The sequence below is a fragment of the Pristis pectinata genome, chromosome 6 (assembly GCF_009764475.1).
Source record: "Pristis pectinata isolate sPriPec2 chromosome 6, sPriPec2.1.pri, whole genome shotgun sequence".
Classification (NCBI taxonomy): Eukaryota; Metazoa; Chordata; class Chondrichthyes; order Rhinopristiformes; family Pristidae; genus Pristis; species Pristis pectinata.
This window is the reverse complement of record NC_067410.1, coordinates 82,118,124-82,137,605: the sequence shown is the minus strand read 5'-3', so window position 1 is coordinate 82,137,605 and position 19,482 is coordinate 82,118,124. Positions and strand designations below refer to the sequence as shown.

The window sequence follows — 19,482 nt, the reverse complement described above, 5'->3', positions numbered from 1 at the left end:
ATGTTCCCAGCAGTCTAAATTCATTGTCCCTCTTTGACTGTCCAGTCTTTTTTTTTAAATTGTCTTCATTCTCTCATAATACTGCTATCAGTAAACTGGAAGATCTTTATTTGAAGAATGCTGTATATTGTGCCCTTATCTGAACGTTAACTCTTTTCACTTCAGTAAGTTTCCTATTGTGTTTCTCACCCTAAGTTATTTATTTTGTAATATCTACATGAAATATCTTTATCATAATTCCTATCATCAATGGATGACTTAGCACTTCATAATGTTCCTATGTTTATGTTCATTATTTTAAAACACAAAATGTTGAAGTATATGGGGTTGGAAAATGAGCACTGGGATTGAAATGCATGGTCTGCTAATCCCCATTTCATTTGATACAGAATATGTCCCGCAGCCTTAAAACGACTCCGACAATCAGCCATTCAAAAAGTGCTGTTAATTGCTTTTAGTATATAACAGTGCGCTGTTGCTGTGAGTGGTTAACACCAACTGCAGCTTCTTAACTGATTAAAGTGAGCTTGGACCTCTTAAAGAGGAATAAAAATTGACAATACTGGGAACACTCAGCGGGTTGGGCAGCATCACTGGAAAGAGAAATAGACTTAACATTTCAAGTCAAAGACCTGCTGAGTGTTTTAAGCATTTTCTGTTTTTTTATTTCAGATTTCCAGTAAATCTGAAGTAAAAACAATAAATTCCAGTTTTTTTATTCCCCTCTTGAAAGGGACTTGCATTGTTGTTGCATCCAGTGGTCATAGCTATTCCAAGGAAATTTAGAGTTTGTTGGAGGCAATGCTGAATGTGGATGAGGACAGTACAGAGATGTGTTGAAGATGAGAGAGAACTCCTCTGCTGGGGAAGAATCAGAAAGCCCTTCAATCACACAATGAAGGAAAGAGTGAGTGGAATCGGCCCCCATGACACAGATGCAGTGCCACAAGAAGTGCAATAATCTCATTTGGTTAATGTCAGTAAATATATTGTTAATCCCATCTTCCACTGACAGCATCAATGGTCTGAAACATTAAACCAGACAATAAAGTCCCATTATCCATCTACCAACCATCTCTATCAATCAGGTCTGCAACATAATATTCAAATTCCCTGCCAAATCATCACACACTTCTTAATAATCCAAGCCTCGTACCTAAATCTTGCAGCTTGTACATGCTGCCAGCTGATCAACTATGGTAGCACTTTACCCAAATATATTGTGTAGCATTCACTGATGCTGCTCTTTGTATTGCAAGACACGATGTCAGCAGCAACAAACTGGCAGCAGATAAGGATATTCTAAACCCCATCTCACTAGAGCAAAGAGCCATCATGGTGTGTACCCAATAGCAGTGCAAAGGTGATTGTAGACAGTGGCATACTCACACCTAATCTTTCTTCTCATGCCCCACTCCCTCCGAATCCCACAATTTCTTCCATTGTTTGCCTTATCCCTGCTCAAGAAAACTTCTGTGTGTCTTTTTCCCTTTGGATGGTCAAAAACTCCCTCCCACCTGATCAGATGATAGCAGCTCAGCACATGAGGGCAATAAAGAAGGCACAATGCCCAGGCACTGAAACTTAGTGCAACAAACAATTTGCTAGAGGAACTCAGCGAGTCGAGCAGCATCTGTGGGAGGGAAAGAAACTGTCGACAATTTAGGTTGATACCCTGCATCAGGACTGAGAGTGGAGAGGGAAGATGGCCAATATAAAGAGGAGAGGAGGAGCGGCAAGACAGGAGCCAGTATGTGACGAGGTGGGGTGAAAGATGGCGAGTAGATAAAGCCACAGGTTATTGAATGTATTCAAGGCTGAGACCTACAGAATTTTAGACCTCAGGGAAGTCAATAATTTTGGAAAACAGCTAGAAAAATGGAGTAGAAGCCATGATCTTATTGAATGTTGCAGCAGGTATGAGTGGCAATATAGTTCATTCCTGCTCTTGTTTCTTACATTCTTAAAGTTAATGGGTGAGCTCAATGAAATCCAAACTGAATCATCTTGCAGCATCAAAGGGATAATTTTCAATCCCATTTTAGCATTAGTCAAACTAGGGGTCATGGATGGGATAAAGAGTTAAGATTAGGATAATTGTCTTTATGACCCTCCAGTTTTACAATTGATAGACCGTAGATGACGTTTCTTCTATGTCAGTCCCTTTCACAATCTATTTCTCAGTGAAATCATCTATCATTCTTCTAAGCCCCAACAAGTGCAGGCCAATCTTTCTCAGTTTCTCATCACAGGAAAACTATCTTATCCAATGAATGCATGCTGTACTGACCCCTGGGTAAGTGTACCCTTTCATGAGTAGGAAGATGGAACTAACACATTCCACTCCAGATGTGTCCTCACCAAAACCTAGTTCAAAGTTCTCTCTCCTAAAGTTGAATCTTTATGTTCCTTTTATTCATTGTTAACTCTTGTTAATGCAGTTTAATATTGTCTCTTTGCAATTGCCTGCTTTCAATTCTGAAAATATTGTGTTACTAATCCTTTTTCATAGACAATCCTCTGATCAAAGGATCAGTATCTTCAGTTACAACGCACAACTGGCTGGAGGAACTCAGCAGGTCAGGCAGCAGCTATGGAGGGAAATGAACAATCCACGTTTCAGGTTGAGGCCCTTCATCTGGACTGAAAGATAGGGGGGAGATAGTCAATATAAAAAGGTGTGAAGGGGTGGAGAAAGAGCTATACCCCAAGAGTATTTTCAGTTCGTACCACTCTTGCCTTTGAATCAAAAAGTTGCAGATTCAAATTATACTCCATGGCTTTGAACACAAAAGTCTAGATTTACAAACTATTTTAATATTGAGGAAGTGCCATGATGTTGTGGATATTTGTCTGCAGATTGAAATGTTGAACCTAAATCCCATCTCAAGTGGATGCAAGAAATTCGACCCTCCAATTTTGAAGTGATGGGGAGAGTTAGCTCCTGTGATCTGTCCATTATTTACCTCTCACTCAGTCTTGCCAAAAATCAGATCATCACTGTTTATTGAGAATATCTTCAACTGCTCAGATCTAAGCTTTTAAGATGCACTTTGACTAAGGGACTGCTCACCTGCCCTAAAATCTTTGGATCTAGTGTTGTATTTTGACAAATATTCATTGGTAGTACCTTGGGTTTTAGTACAGTCAAGGTGCGAAGTAAAGGATTATTGTTGTTACTGATTCTATCTCTTGAAACCAGACATAATATTTGAAGTACATCTTGCCTGAGCACTGTATAGTCACCTCATAATTTCTCTTGATTATAATCTGCTGGCTACAGTCCTGAATGGAAAAGATTCAGTGATTTTGAGTAGTTTGTAGATTTATAGTAATTACTGTTTTGTTTCCTATTTTGTAGTTGATGGCATAATCTTATAACATTTATTTTACTTTGTTTAGCTTTGTAGCAAAGGAGCAGTTCTGGGAAACCCGTTTTATGCATCTTATGAAAAGATTTCAAGCATTGCCAGTTTTATTGAAACCAAACTTGTAACTTGTTATCTGCGTATGAGGAGACCAGACCTAGCTCTTAATCATGCTCACAGGTAATCGTTTTCGGTTGATATAATTATTGCCATCCTGCCTAAACATAGAACATAGAGCAATACAGCACAGTACAGGCCCTTTGGCCCATGATGTTGTGCCGACCAATGTAAACATCTCCATTCAATCTATCCCCCTCTATACTTCACCTCCCATAACCCTCCATTTTTCTTTCGTCCAATGCCTATCTAATAGTCTCTTAAATGACCCTATCGTATCGGCCCCTATCACCACCCCCGTTAGTGCATTCCACCACTCTCTGTGTAAGATAAAAACCTACCTCTGACATCTCCCCTGAACTTTACTCCACACACCAATACCTCTAGTATTGGCCATTGACACCCTGGGGAAAAGATGCTGGCTGTGCACTCTGTCTATGCCTCTCAGAATCTTATATTCCTCTATCAAGTCTCCTCTCATCCTCCGTCACTCCAAAGAGAAAAGCCTTAACTCACTCAACCTCTCCTCATAAGACTTGCTCTCCAACACAGGTAGCATCCTTGTAAATCTTCTCTGCACCCTCTCCAAAGCTTCCACATTCTTCCTCTCATTTGGTGACCGGAACTGAACACAATATTCCAAGTGTGGTCTAACCAGAGTCTTATAGAGCTGCAACACTACCTCTTAGCTCGTGAACTTAATCCTCCAGTTAATGAAGGCCAGCACACCATGCGCCTTCTCAACTGCCCTATCCACGTGATGCAACTTTGAGGGATCAATGTACTTGGACCCCAAGATCACTCTGTTCCTCCACATTGCTAAGAATCCTGCCATTAATCATGTACTCTGCCTTCAAGTTCGTTCTTCCAAAGTGTATCATCTCACATTTCTCTGGATTGAACTCCATCTGCCACTTCTCTGCCCACCTCTGCATCCTGTATAAATCCCATTGCAACCTACGACAGCCTCCTTCACTATCTACTAAACCACCAACCTTCGTGTCATCTGCAAACTTACCAACCCATCCTGCCACTTCTTCATCCAAATCATTTATAAAAATCACAAAGAGCAGGGGTCCCGGAACAGATCCCTGTGGAACACCACTAGTCACCGACCTCCAGGTCGAATACTCTCCTTCTACAACCACCCCTGGCCTTATGTGGGCAAGCCAATTTCGAATCCACACAGCCAATTTTCCATGGATCCTTTACCTCATGACTTTCTGAATGAGCCAACCATGGGGAACCTTGTCAAACGCCTTGCTAAAATCCATATATACCACATCCACCACAGTACCTTCGTCAATTTGTCTTGTCACTTCCTCAAAAAACTCTATTAAGCTCGTGAGGCATGACCTGCCCTTCACAAAGCCATATTGACTATCCCTAATAAGGCTATGCTTCTCCAAATGCTCAAGTCCTGTTCCTAAGAATCCTCTCCAATAGTTTGCCCACCACTGATGTAAGACTCATTGGTCTGTAATTCCCATGATTATCCCTTTTACCTTTCTTGAACAATGGAACAATGTTTGCCATCCTCCAATCCTCTGGTGTCACTCCTGTGGCCAGGGAGGTCAAGGATCATCGTTAATGCTCCAGCAATCTCTTCCCTTCCCACAGTAACCTGGGGTATACCCTGTACGACCCTGGGGACTTATCTATCCTAATGCTTTTTAGTAGCTCCAGCACTGCTTCTTTCTTAACCTTGACGTGCTCCAACACATTTGCCTGTTTTGCGCTAACCTCACATTTGTCTAAATCCCTCTCACTGGCGAACACTGAAGCAAAATATTAATTTAAGACCTCCCCTACCTCCTTTGCCTCCAGACACATTTCCCCCCTTATTCTTGAGCAGTCCTACCCTCACCTTAGTCATCCTCTTGTTCCTCACGTGGTTACAACGCCTTACGGTTTTCCTTAACCCTACTTGCCAAGGCCTTCTCATGTCCCCTTCTAGCTCTCCTAAGTCTCTTCTTAAGCTCCTTCCTGGCTGCCTTATAATTCTCAAGAGCCCTATCTAATTTTTGCTTCCTAAATCTTAAATATGCTTCCTCCTTCCTTTTGACTAAACCTTCCACCTCTCTTGTTAACCATGGTTCCTTCACCCTACCATCCTTGTCTCAGCGGGACAAACCTATCTAGAACCCCATGCAAGTGGTCCCCAAACAACCTCCACATTTCTGCAGTGCATTTACCAGAGAACATCTGTTCCCAGTTTACACTCCCAAGTTCTTGCCTAGTATCATTGTAATTTGCCCTCACCTAATTAAATACTTTCCCATAGTGTCTGCTCCTATCTTTGTCCATAGATATGCTAAAGGTCAGGGAGTTGTGGTCACTATCGCCAAGATGCTCGCCCACTGAGAGGTCTTTCACCAAACCAGTTTCATTGCCTATACCAAATCCAGCATGGGCTCTCCTAGTCGGCCTGTCTACATATTATGTCAGGGATCCTTCCTGTACACACCAAAGAAATTCTGCCCTACCTAAACCTTTTTCACTAAGGAGATGCCATTCAATATTAGGGAAGTTGAATTCACCCATGACGACAACTCTGTTATTTTTGCACCTTTCCAAAAGCTGCCGACATCTGCTCCTCAGTGTCCCGATGGCTATTTGGGGGCCTATAGAATACTCCAAATAGAGTGATCGCTCCCTTCCTGTTTCTGACTTCCACCTACACTGACTCAGTAGACAATCCTTCTATGATGTCCTCCCTTCCTATAGCTGTGATATTATCTCTGATTAACAATCCACCCCCCCCCCCCCACTACCCTTTTTCCCTATCCCTTTTGAAACATCTAAACCCTGGAACCTCAAGCAGCCACTCCTGCCTTTGCAGCAACCAAGTCTCTGTAATGGCCACAATGTCGTAATTTCATGTACTGATCCATGCTCTAAGTTCACCACTCTTATTCTTAACACTTCTCACATTTGAGGTAAACACATTTCAACCCATCTAATTGATTGTATTTATGCCCCATCCCCTGCCTATCCTTCCTCACCTTCTCTGTACACATTGCATCTATTTCTACACCAACTGATCCATCCTCTAATCTGACACTCCGGTTCCCATCCCCCTGTCAAGCTAATTTAAACCCTCCCCAAAAGCTCTAGCAAACCTGCCCGCAAGGACATTAGTCCCTCTCCAGTTCAGGTGTAATCTGTCCCTTTTGTACAGGTCATACCGACTCCAGAATAGATCCCAATGATCCACAAATCTGAACCCCTGCCCCCTGCATCAACTCTTTAGCCTTCCATATCTTTCTATTCTTTCCCTCTCTGGTGCGCGGCACAAGCAGCAATCCAGAGATTACTACCCTTGAGGTTCTGCTTTTTACCTTCCTCCCTAACTCTCAATACTCGCTCTTCAGAACCTCATCCCTTATCTTACCTATGTAATTGGTGCCAATGTGCACCACAACTTCTGGCTCCTCCCCCTCCCCCTTAAGAATGCTGTGCACTCGACCTGAGACTTCCCTGACCCTGGCACCTGGGAGGCAACACACGATCCGGGGGTCTTGTTCATGTCCACAGAATCTGCTGTCTGTCCCCCTAACCAATGAATCCCCTATCACTATCACACTCCTCTTTTTTCCCCCTGCCCCCCTTCCTTTCTGAGCCACAGGAGCCAGAATCTGCGCCAGAAACCCAGCTGATGTGGCTCTCCACTGGTGACTCATTCCCCAACCCCCCTCCCCCCCCCCCCCCCAACAGCATCCAAAACAATACACTTGTTATCAAGGGAAGAGGTCACTGGGGTATGCTGTATCAACTGGCTATTCCTTTTCCCTCCCCTAACAGTCACCCAACTACCTATATCCTGGACCCTAGATGTAACTGCCTCCTGGTAACTCCTATCTATCATCTCCTCAGCTTCCCAAATGATGCGGAGTTCATCCAGCTCCAGCTCCCTAACACAGTCTGTAAGGAGCTGAAGCTGGATGCACTTCCTGCAGGTAAAGTTATCAGGGACACTGGAGGTCTCCCTGATTTCCCACATCCTACAGGAGGAGCATACTTCTGCCCTGACTGCCAAAGAAAACTACAGATAACAGCGAAGAAAATTACAAATAACAGAAATTGAAGAGCTTTGCGGTTTGACTAATAAATTTGTCACATTTCAAGCATTTTCCAAATTTTTGTCACTTTAAGTGACGTTATAGCAAATCTATGATGGAATACTGGAATACCCCAAACAATTGTACCTGAAGGAGTCAACATAGTAATGGTAAAAAGTTGAGCACAATTGCAAGTAATCTGATCTAAAACCAGAATATACCAGAAATGCACCACAGGGTTATATTTCAAATGTAGTGTTGCAACTCCTGCTCTTGGCAGAAAACTTTGCTCATTTTGAGAGTAGAATTCAGCATTTGGGGTATATGCTCATGAATTTTTAATCATAAAAAAAATGAATGGTTGTACATTCCCGGAGAGGAACTATTCAAATATCTGATTTGATAGCTGACAGAAAGGTGGTACTTAAGATTTTGTTTGATTTTATCAAATGTAATAAAATACACTGTTGTTTTCTTTAAAAATAAACTATTTCTCAGATATGTTCAAATATTATAAGAATATTAGTAATTTTATTTCTGTTTATGCCTGAACTGTAAAATGATTGACTATATATAATTGAGAAGTGGAGTGATTAATTTTCTGTTTATTAAATTTTAAATCAATTGAGAAGTGCTTTTATAGCTTTGAAAGTAAAGCATTCGAATTTGTCTCCGCTTGAATCTCGACTGTGATTGTTCAATGAGGGATCTTCTCAGTGAAAAGAGTGTTGCATGCCATGGTAGGACAGGATTTAATTTGCAATTGCCTGGATTTAAAGAATCATTCTGTGTAAACCATACTGAGAAAAATTAAACAAGCCAGACTCATCATTTTCTTTCTATTGAAATTAATGAATGAAAAATAAGACTTCTGTGAGCTTATGGTTCTCCCTGTCTAACTTTTCATTAAGATGTTCTAGCCAGGTAATCTGTTCTTCCAAGTACTATGTGTAAAATGTAGCCTCTTCCTTCTTAACATAATTAGTAGCAGATGAAAAAAATACTAGAAGTGCTCAGCAGGTCAGGCAGCATCTGTGGGGAGAGTTCTCTCCCCACAGATGCATTCCAGGTTAATTACTTTTCATCTGACCCAGTGGTTAGAAAACTGATGAAAGGTCATTAACCTGAAATGTTAACTTTGTTTCTCCCTCCACTGATACTGCCTGACCTGCTAAGTATTTTCAGCACTACCTGTTTTTAATATAGTAGTGGATGTGGTTTTTCCTGATTTCAACTAATTATCTAGTATTAACCAAATTAGGTTCAGAATAGTGATATTGTGGCTCGTACTCTGTAACTTGCCACTGGTGAGAAAGGAATTGCCCACTAATGTGGGAAAGAGCTATCAAGAGCAGTTTAAAGGGTGCTTTCCCACCTGAGACAATGTGGCAAGTACTACATATCTACCAAATTCCAATAGTGATGGTATGTTATATGTAAGTATAACACTGTACAATTTGAAGTTTCCTCTAAATTTCGCATTAATTAGTAAAACCAGTTGTGATTGTAAGCAAACTTAAACAAATGGAAAAGATCCAGATAGATTGCTTTTAGTTGCATGATGCAGAAAGTCTCTGACCAGACAGACAGAAATGCATCATGCTCTTTGAACATTTACTTAGTTCTAACCTTAAGCTTTATTTTCTAAGGGAAAGTAATGACGTTCAAATCAATACTATTACAATTTTCCACCAACAAATAAAAGAAGGGCATAATATTACCATTGTATCAATTAACTGTATGAACCCATCTTGGGCAGATGAAAGTTAAGATGTGTTCATATACAGAGGCTTTGGGCACAATGAAATTTAAATATTTCACTTTTGCTATAAAACTGACTGACTTAGTGAAATTTATAAGTAGTTTATTGGTCAGGCTAATTTACAATTTTCTGACTTTTCTAAGGAGCATTTTACTGAATCCAATTAACTTCCGTAATCACCTTCGTCAAGCCACAGTCTTCCGTTGTTTGGAGCGATATACTGAAGCTGCAAGGTCAGTGAAATTCTGGAAATGTAAAATAGTGATAGGCTTTGGAGTGAAGTCTTGAAAGGGGACTATAAGCATTTCTTTTAATGCTAGTCAGAAACAACGATGTTGGAAGGTTAAATTTGTCAATGTTGCTTTTTAGTAACAGGTTCTTTTAATGGTATTTCAGTTTTCAACTGGCTTGCATCTGAGGTGAGCGCAAGTTCAACATTTTAAAGATTGACATGATGTCACCTAGAAATTTAAGGGCTCATTTCTGCAAAAATAGGCCTGGGTTGTGTGTTACGTTCAGTCAATTCTAATCCTCATTTATGGATTTTTAAATTTGCATTTCTCAGAGCTTTTTAGTATTGGCTTGGGGTTTTGAATGTACCATTCTAACCATCCAACTTTAATTGTATTTTATGTGAGTGTGTTGAAATTTTGCTAAATCACAAACATTCTTCTTTTCATTTTGGCACTAGCTTGATCATTGCAACACCTAACAACTTGCACATGGTTACTAGGGTAAATTTAGATGTAGGGATTGTATTGTTGACCTGTTGCTAGCTCAGGAAATACACCTTTGCAGTAAATTCTTTATGTTGACCTGTGCACTTGTATTCTTGTTCTGGAGGAGTGGGCTGTTAATGAAGAAATCCAAAGCATGCATCCCCTTGAAAAGGACTGGAATTGAAGAATTAAGATTGCTCACATCCTTAATCTTTTTGATATATTTGTTTCTGTTCCCCAAGTCAAATGCTCTCAGTTATTTTTAGACAATACTACTGTGTTGTTTATCTATGTCATGGCTCTTTTGGTCACCTATCTGTCTGAATTTCTCTTGTTAGCCTATCCCTGTGATTCCACTCCTTTCTCTTTTGGTGCTTCAGTCAGAGTCTCATTCCAAGATGTTAAACTATTTAACCACAGTGTTTATTCCAGCTCCAATACAGGTTCTCAAATGTCTAACATTCAATACCAGTGTAAACTGTGCAGTACTTTTATTTGCCTCCCTTACTACCTGAGTAAATTTCCACAAAGTAAAACAAATATTTTCTCATTGTTTGTGGAAGTAAGAAACTGGCACATCTAAGTATGGCCATTTTAATACAATTGTGATTTCTGAGAGCTGTGTCTTGTCTGATGTTTTCTGGGCTGATTATAGGGCTGGTGGTGTGGATGTGGTGGGAGTGGTTGAAATAAAGCATCTAATTTAGAATTCATCATCCCTTTTCCCGTACTTCTACTTGCCTTCTATATTTCTATTATGAGGAGAAGAAAGGATCATGTAGGATCAGGCACTGGTTATCACCATCTGTAGATACCCACTATCTCAGGTTTACTGATCCTTCTACATCCATCTGAAGTTGTCATGATTGTGCTTCTCATGAAGAGATTGTAAACCATAGGACAATTGATAGCACAGTTTGCTTCTGTGTCAGAAGGGTGTGGGTTCAAGTCCTATGCCGAAGACTTGACTGCAAAAATCTAAATTGATAGTTTAGTGCAATATCAAGGGAGCACTGTGCTGTCAAAGATCCTGCCTTTGCAATGAGATCCTAAGTTGCTGTCTGCCACCTTGGATGGTTGTAAAGATCCAATTTCACTATTTCAAGTGAAAAGCATGGGTATTTTTCAAATGTCCTGGTTAATACTTATTTCTCAATCAAATCATAATGTAGATTACTTAGTCAATGTCATCAAGCATGGGATCTTGCTGCATGCAATTTGGTTGGTGTATATTTTACACTACAACAGTGATAACACTTTAAAAGTATTTCATTGGCTATGAAGTGCTTTGGGGTGATCTGAGTCCTTGAAAGGTGCTTTATAAATGCATGCCTTCTAGATGTAGCAGCTGCTGCAGTTCTGCAGCCCATGGTCTGTGTCAGCAAAAATCAAAAGCAAGACTGTTGCTACTTCATAGGGCCCTTCAGTATATGGCAGAAATGTCTTATTAGTATTCATTGAAGTTATATCAATTTAGCCAATTGATTGCACACAGTCAAGAAGCCTGTTATATATTTACACATTTTGTTTAAAAAAATCCAGAAGAATGTTTTCAGGTAGGGGAAAGTAAAGTTCCAACCTGATAAGCAATCAAAGGGTTAGGCATGTCTTCTCTCCTATGCACCTGCTAAATTTTATCCATGGAATGCAAAATCAGACTGTCAAAAATGATAACGACTGGTTTGAGAAAGAAATCATAAATCTAATTTGCATCCTCCACATATGTTTGTATTGATGCCAAAGAATATTGAACAGTTTTGTTAGTTATCTAAATAATCTAAGATCAGCTTCTGTCAGCTGAAAGGACTTGGATGGGTATGTAGAAACATGAATTGGCCATTCACCCCTTTAGCCTGGTTTACCAATTTTCATTAAGCATTCTAGCAGGTATTCCTTTCTGCTCTATGTGGAAAATCTTGCCTCTTCCTTCTTAACAAAATTATTTGTGGATTTAAGTCAGCTCTGTAAAATTTTTCAGATTGTAGAAAAGGGTGAAAAGTGAAGAGAACAAAGGGAATGTCTGCAATTGGAAGGAAACCAGGAGAGAAATAAGGTGGCATTAATTGTAGTAGTGACTTTTTAATCGCAGTTGGTCCACCTAAAGGAAGTCACTAAAAACTAGGGAGAATGAAAACAAAAAGTAAACAAACATTGCTGGGACCGTAAGATGCAAAGCAAAATCCTGCAGATGCTTGAAATTTGAAATAAAAACAGATTGCTGGAAATACTCACTTATTTGTCAGGATCAGTGTATCGGTGACAATGTCTACCCTTTATTGCCCATCACAGTAGAGTGGCTTGTAAAGCCATTTAAAAGTCAATCACATTGAAGTCAGTTATAGTCTAAACTGCATAATGATGGTTGCTTTTCTCCTTTGAATGATGTAACAGAGTGGGTTTTTAAAGTAATCTGGTATTTTTATGATTGTTGTTACCAATGATTGGTTTATTTTAAATTCAAGCTTTTTAACTGAATTTAAATTCCACTGCTCCCAGAGTGGAGTTTAAACTCTGGATTTTTAGCCTAGGCCTTAGAATTATTAGTCTGTTAATTTGAAAGCTATGCCCCACCATTCTCATACCTGTAGATGTTGACCTGAAATGTTTACTCTTCCTGAATCCACAGATGCTGCCTAATCTACTAAATATTTGCTGGAATCCTGCATCTGCATTTATTTTGCTTTTCATTTCACATCCACTACTAATAATGTTGCAGATTGATAAGTTAATGAGCTTTTCATTCTGATGCAAACAGTGAAGGCTTGGTTATCCATGGGCTGAAAGAAGTATTTAACTGGGCTTTGTTGGAATAGCACAGTAATAAAGAGGTCATAGAGTGAGTGTCAGATGGAGAATTCAAACAATAGGCAACGGTAAGCGGAGTCACCCTTGCAGACTGAATTGAGGTATTTTGCATCTGGTTACTCAATCTGAAATTGGTTTCTTCAAATATCGAGGAGATCACATTATGAATACGCAGTGCATAAGAACATAAGCAGAAGCAGGATTAGGTCACTCGGCTCCATAATTCAGTGAGATCATGATACATCTTTTACCTCAGCTCCCCTAACCTGCACTAACCCTATATCCCTTGTTTCCCCATTATATGCAAAAATCTGTTGATCTCTGTCTTGAATATACTCAGTGACTGAACCTCCACAACCAAAAATTCAAATGTGACTCTGGTTCTAACCAGGGGAAATTTCAATTCTGTATCTGCCCCATCAAATACCATTAGAGTATTGTATGTTTCAAGAATATCACCTCTCATTCTTCTAAACTTGAGAATGTCGGCCCAGTTTGCTTAATCTTTTCTCAGACAATAATCTTGCCATCTCAAAAATCAGTCCGGTGAACCTTTGCTACACTTCCTCCATGACAAGTATATCCTCTTTAACTTTCTTACACTTCCATTTCTTTTACAACCTATACATAATACTATGATTGCAGAATCATTAGGGCCTTATGGACTGGAACAAGGTGCCTCTACTTTTGTGGTCAAATCTTTTTATAAAGGCCAACATACTCTTTGTCTTCCTAATAGCTTTGCTATATGTGGATGTTAACTTCCAGTGATTTACATACAAGGACACCCAGATCCCTCTGAATGGCAATGCCTTCAAATGGTGAGAGATTGAAAATGAAACGTCAGCTTTCTATTTATACTACCAAAGTGGATGACCTCTTTCTTTTTTTTTGCGTTATCTTCCATCTGCCATGCGTTACCCATTCACCTCACCTGTCTGTATAGCCCAGAGGTCTCTGTGCATTTTCTCTCAGCTCACATTACCACCTAGCTTTATATCATGAGCAGATTTGGAAATATTATACTTGAGCCCTTCATCCAAATTATTGATGTAGATTGTGAAACAACTAGGGGCCCAGGAACCATCACTGCACCACCCCACTTGTCTCAGTTGACCTACCCCAATAATAATGCATTTATTTCAAATCTCTGTTCTCTGTCTGCTACCTAACCCATAATTAATGCTAATATTACCCCTAATACCATGCGCCTTAATACTGTATTGTAATCTCTTCAGTGCCACCTTTTCAAAGGCTAATTTAAAGGCTACATTGACCACATCAGCTGAGCTGCTGTTATGTCCTCTTTCAGTTACAACCTCATAAACTCTAACAGATTTGTCAAACATAATTACCCTTTCATTCATTCATTCATGTTAACTGCCAAATCCTATTATTGTTTTCTAAATTATTGTGATGAAGAATCAAGAAAACAGGCTTTGATAAATCTAAACAGAGCAAATTATGAAGGTCTGAGGTATGAATTGGCTATGGTAGATTGGGAAATTCACAGATTTGTCTCTAGTTTGTCATTTTCTCTGTCATGGGTTACATTTGCTACCTTCTATGAGAACCATTCTTGAATCTGTGAAATTTTGGAAGATCTGCTCATAGCAATAAAATTCAAGATCTTGGTCATTTCCTATCATATTATTAATGCAATTTCCCAATCTACCATAGCCAATTCATAGCTCAGACCTTCATAGTTGGCTTTTAGATTTAAGTACCTGCTTTCAGATCAAACAACCACTTCCACTTTTTATTTAAAATTAACCATATCATGATCATTCTTCCCAAAAGTCCCCTTAACTATAAGATTACTAATTATTCTTTTCCCATTGCACAAGACAAGATCTTTTTAAAAAAAAATGTCTGTCCTCCTGTTGGTTTCCGATCATATGATCTAGAAAACCACATCTTGTATATTCCATGAATGCTTCCTTGACATTGTTACTGCTCACTTAATTTGCCCCATCTATTTGTAGATGAAAGTTCTTCCATGACTATCTTATTGGCCTTTTTGCATGCACCTCTAAATTTAAAAGTTAAGCATCCTAGAATTCCCAGCCTTAGTCATTTTGCTATGTAAAATGACTGCAGTGGATATTAGGCTGTACTCATTAGTTTCTAATTGTGTCAATAATTAACCTAACTTATAATGCATGTTGTGTGCATTTAGATTTCAGATTTGTCTTTTTACCAATTTTCCCTACTCTGACTCTCATTGGAGATATTCTGTCATGTTGAGTAGCTCTGATCCTCTCTGACAGACTGACTCTGGTTATCATTACCCATTTTACTACTTGGTACTTTCATCTTGTCTTCATACTTTAGCTTTCCAAATTATCCCTCCTCAGAATTGACTGCCAACTCTTTACAACCATAGTTATTCTGTTGGCTAGGACACTGTTCTGAGCCTGATTCAAGTGAACTTTACCCCAATGGGACAGATTCCTTTTTTCTCCAATACTGTTGCCAGTGGTTAAAAAATTGAAACCTGTTTCTTCCAACCAATCTTTAAGCCATGTGCCTGCTCTCTGAGCTTTTTGACCCAATGGCAACTCGCATGGGGCTCACTTGAAATCCAGAGGATATTGCCTTTACAGTTCTGTTTTTTTTTAATTTGAGCCCTGGCTGCTCATACATTTTATGAAGAACATTTTTCATGGCCCTGCCTATGCCATTGTTTCCCATGAGGACTATGACAAATGAACCTTTCACACCACACTTCAACTTCCTCTCCATCCTGAAGAGATGTCCTTAACACTGACAAAAGAACAAGGAACACAGCTTTTAGGACTCATGCTTGTGGCTACAGAAAACAGGATTTGCCCCCATTAATAGTTTTTCCTCTTACTACATTCCTTTCCACTACTCCCAACTTGAATAGTCCCTATACCATGTAATACCATGTATACCTTGTAATTTCTACTTTCATCAGCACGAGCTGCCAAAATTGGATACCATTTGGAGGCTTCTTCAAGTCTATTTTCTGGATTCTCATGCTTGCCTCACTCCTAGTCGCACTCTACTGTCCTTCTTGACTATCAGTTTTGCAATAGTTAATCTAAGGGATGTGACTGTTTCTAACCAGAAAATGTCCAGGTAACCTTCACCTTCCCTGATGCATCAGTGTCCAAATCTCTGAGCTGAAGTTCCTCAAAATGCAAGTGTGCTTGCCATGGATTACAGGGGCTTCTATCACTTCCCACATACGACATCTGCAACACGTCTTCTGTCCTGCCATTTCTGTTTTAACTTGCTTTATTCAACTTATTATCTTTAAATATAAAGCCTCACTGTTGTCCTTGCCTAACAAAAGCCCTTCACTGAAGTTCACATTAAATTGGAAGTACAAGTGAACTGTTGCTTCACACGGAAAGGATATTTGGGTCCCTGGATCGTGGGAAGGGTAGGTGTTGTATCTCTTGTGACTGAATAGGAAGATGGTGTGAAAAGGTGAATAAATAGTTGTGATGGAAGAGTAGTACTGAGGTTTGCAGCGAGAACAGTCCCATGACACTAGAGCAATCCCTTAATATTAGAGAAGAGGGAAGGAATGGAAGGGGAAGGGTGTCTGGTGGTGGTATCACACTGGAGGTGAAGAAAATTGTGCTGAATAGTCAGTTGAATATGGAATCTAGTAAGCTATAAGGCAGGTTACAAGAAGAGCAGAAGTGTGGGAAATTGCTGATTGAGGGCCACGTTAGCTATGATAAAGGGAACAGTTGCCTTTCACAGTAGCACTGGTGTCCAAGGTGGCTTAATCAGAACACAGCAAAGGGAGAGAAACTGAGCAACCCTTTCAGGAAGCAGACTGAAAGGAAGTGTTGTGAAGATTGCTGTAACCATCCATTGACTTGCAATGGATAATGGCCAGTCACCTATCCACTGAGGTGAAGATAAAGGGAAGTGAATAGTCAGTCATTGATTATATGAAAATGAGATGTGAGTGGAAATTGCAAAACTTTTGAATAATAATACAATCATTTAATTGTACATATAGCTGGAAAAAAAGGTGGTTGAGTGGACATACAAAAGAAATAGGTGGAGGAGTTGGCCATTTGGGCCTTTGAATCTATTCTGCCATTCATCAAGATCATGGCTGATCTTCTCCCTAAGTGCGATTTTCTTACACTAGGATGTTGCCTGGTTTGGAGTGTATTAGCTAAGGAGAGATTGGACAAACTTGGGTTGTTTTTGCTGGACCACTGGAGGTTGAGGGGTGACTTGATAGAAGTATATAAAATTATGAGAGGCATAGATAGTCAAGCCTTTTTCCCAAGGTGGAAATGTTTAATACTGGAGGGCATTAAGGTGAGGGGGGAAAGTTTAAAGGAGATGTGTGAGGCAAGGGCCTGTACCTGTGCTGTACTGTTCTATGTTGTTGAATTCGTAGGCATTTCCAGATCCTTTTTCCCCTTCACTTTCTTCTGAACTCCCCTCTTCTCCCAGACTGACACTTTGCTTTGTTTTTGTTACTCCTTGTGATGCTCCCCTTGCTGACCTCAAATAATCAGTCCTCGGCAGAGGTCTCAGTTTCATCGCTTTGCATCACCATCTCATTGAATTCCTTGACTGACATGATGTTGAGCTGTTCCCCCAGCGTTGCCTTCATGCCCATTTTTTTTAATAATTCATTTTTATGTTGTGGGCCTCAGTAGCAAGGCCAGCATTTATTGCCTTTTAATTGATTTTGAAAAGGTGATGCTGAGCTGCCATCTTGAACTGTTGTAATCCTTCTGGTGAAGGCTTCCCACAATGCTGTTAGCTGGAGGTTTCTGGTATTAAGACCTGCCAATGATGAGAGTACAATATATGGTGTAAACTTGCAGGGGAACCTGCAGTTTGTTGTCCTTCCCTGAGCATGCTGCTCCTGTACTTGTGGTAGAGATTGTGCTTTGGGAGGTGAATAAAGTCTAGGTGAGCCCATTTTCTAAATGGTACACAATGCAGCCACTGTGCGGTGACGGAGGGAATAAACATTTAGGGTGATGGATGGGGTCCCAATCAAGAAGGTTGTTTTGTCCTGGATTGCATTGTGTTTTTTGAGTAGATTAGAGATGGATTCATTAACTAAGCCTTTTTGCAAGTAGTCTTCACCCAGCCAGTGGACCCTTTCTCTTCTCTTCAGAATTCCCAATCCACTTGGATCCTGTCCCTCCTCACCATCTTTTCCTTGCAAACTGCCGCCATGACATTTAACACCTCAATTTTTCCATTATACTTTTGCTCTCTCTAAACTACTCCTGTACTACTAAGGATCCTGAACTTCACCATTCCCTAAGGATCCATAATGTTGTCATTAAACGTATGAACAAGGACAGTGCTGCTCCTGTTTAACATTCTTTGCAGTGGAGGAATGCCAGCTGTCTGATACCTTGCTGACACCTGGTTGCTACATTATAGGAAGGACATAATTATACCACAGAGGGTGCAGAAGAGATTCACCAGTGGATTGTGCCCAGATGGACTGTTTTACATGAGGAGAGAATGAATAGGATGGGTTTATTTTCCTTGGAGTGGAGAAGACTGAAGAGGGACCTGAAAGAGGTATACAAAATTATGAGGAGCTATGTTATATAGTTGGAAACTTTTTCCCACAGCAGATGAATCCGGAACCAGAAGGCTTAGGTTTTGAAGGGATCTGAGAAAGAACCTTTTAACTTAGAGGGTGATTGGAATCTGGAAGACACTGCCTGAGTCAATGCTGAAGGCAGGTACTGTCACAACATTTAATAATATTTAGTGCTTGAATCACCAAGGCACAGTAGGCTGCAGACCATATGCTGGTAAATGGGATTTGTATAGATAGGTACTTTATGGTTGGCATGATTATGGTAGAACAAAGGGTCTGTTTCTGTGCTATAATCACCTTGTACTCTGGATCATGAACCCACATTACATCAGGCCATTGTTTTCCAGACAATTGTGAACCTCATTTATTCTTGAGATGTTTCCTCCACAGTCTCCAAGATAATAGTCTCAGGACTGAAGCAGGGTTTCGACCCGAAATGTTGACAATTCCTTTCCTCCCACAGATGCTGCTCGACCCACTGAGTTCCACCGGCAGATTGTTTGTAGCTCCAGATTCTAGCATCTGCAGTCTCTTGTGTCTCTACACCATTGCTGCTTCCTTTTCCTTGAACAACGGGTTCTTCTCCACCATTGTTAACAGGGCCCTTCGCGGTGCCCTTACCATTTCTTGTCCTTCTGCTATCATTCCTTCTCCTCTACTTGTATCAAGAAGAGGGTTTCCCTCACTTACCAATCAGCTAGACTCAACATTTCAACTGATCATTATCCATAAATTACAACATCTCAGTGTGACGACAACAAAAGGCACATCTTTCCCTCCACTTTCAGCATTCTGAAGGGACTATTGCCATTGTGGCATCACGGTCCACCTATCTCTATCAATACCCCACTCCCCTTCTTAAAATATCTTCTCATGCAATTGCAGGAGATGCAATATCTGCCTTTTTACATCTCCCTTCCCATCATCCAGTGACCAAATACTCATTCCTGGTGAAACAGTGATTTACTTTGATTATTTTAATTTAGTATATTGTATCCACTGCTCGTAAGGTGGATTCTTTCACATTGAGGAAGCTAAATACAGGTTTTGTGATCTCTTTTGCTTATCACTC

At 40.1% G+C, this 19,482-nt stretch overlaps 1 protein-coding gene across 1 annotated transcript in view; it reads left to right on the top strand.

Annotated features, from left to right (window-relative positions):
* The window catches only part of LOC127571873 (spermatogenesis-associated protein 16-like), an 89,609-nt gene that overhangs the window by 17,491 nt on the left and 52,636 nt on the right, over positions 1–19,482 (top strand). Inside the window, exons 3-4 of the mRNA XM_052018619.1 lie at positions 3,403–3,548; positions 9,452–9,541. Of these exons, the coding sequence (XP_051874579.1) occupies positions 3,403–3,548; positions 9,452–9,541 (236 nt within the window). The remainder of the gene's footprint in view (positions 1–3,402; positions 3,549–9,451; positions 9,542–19,482) is intronic.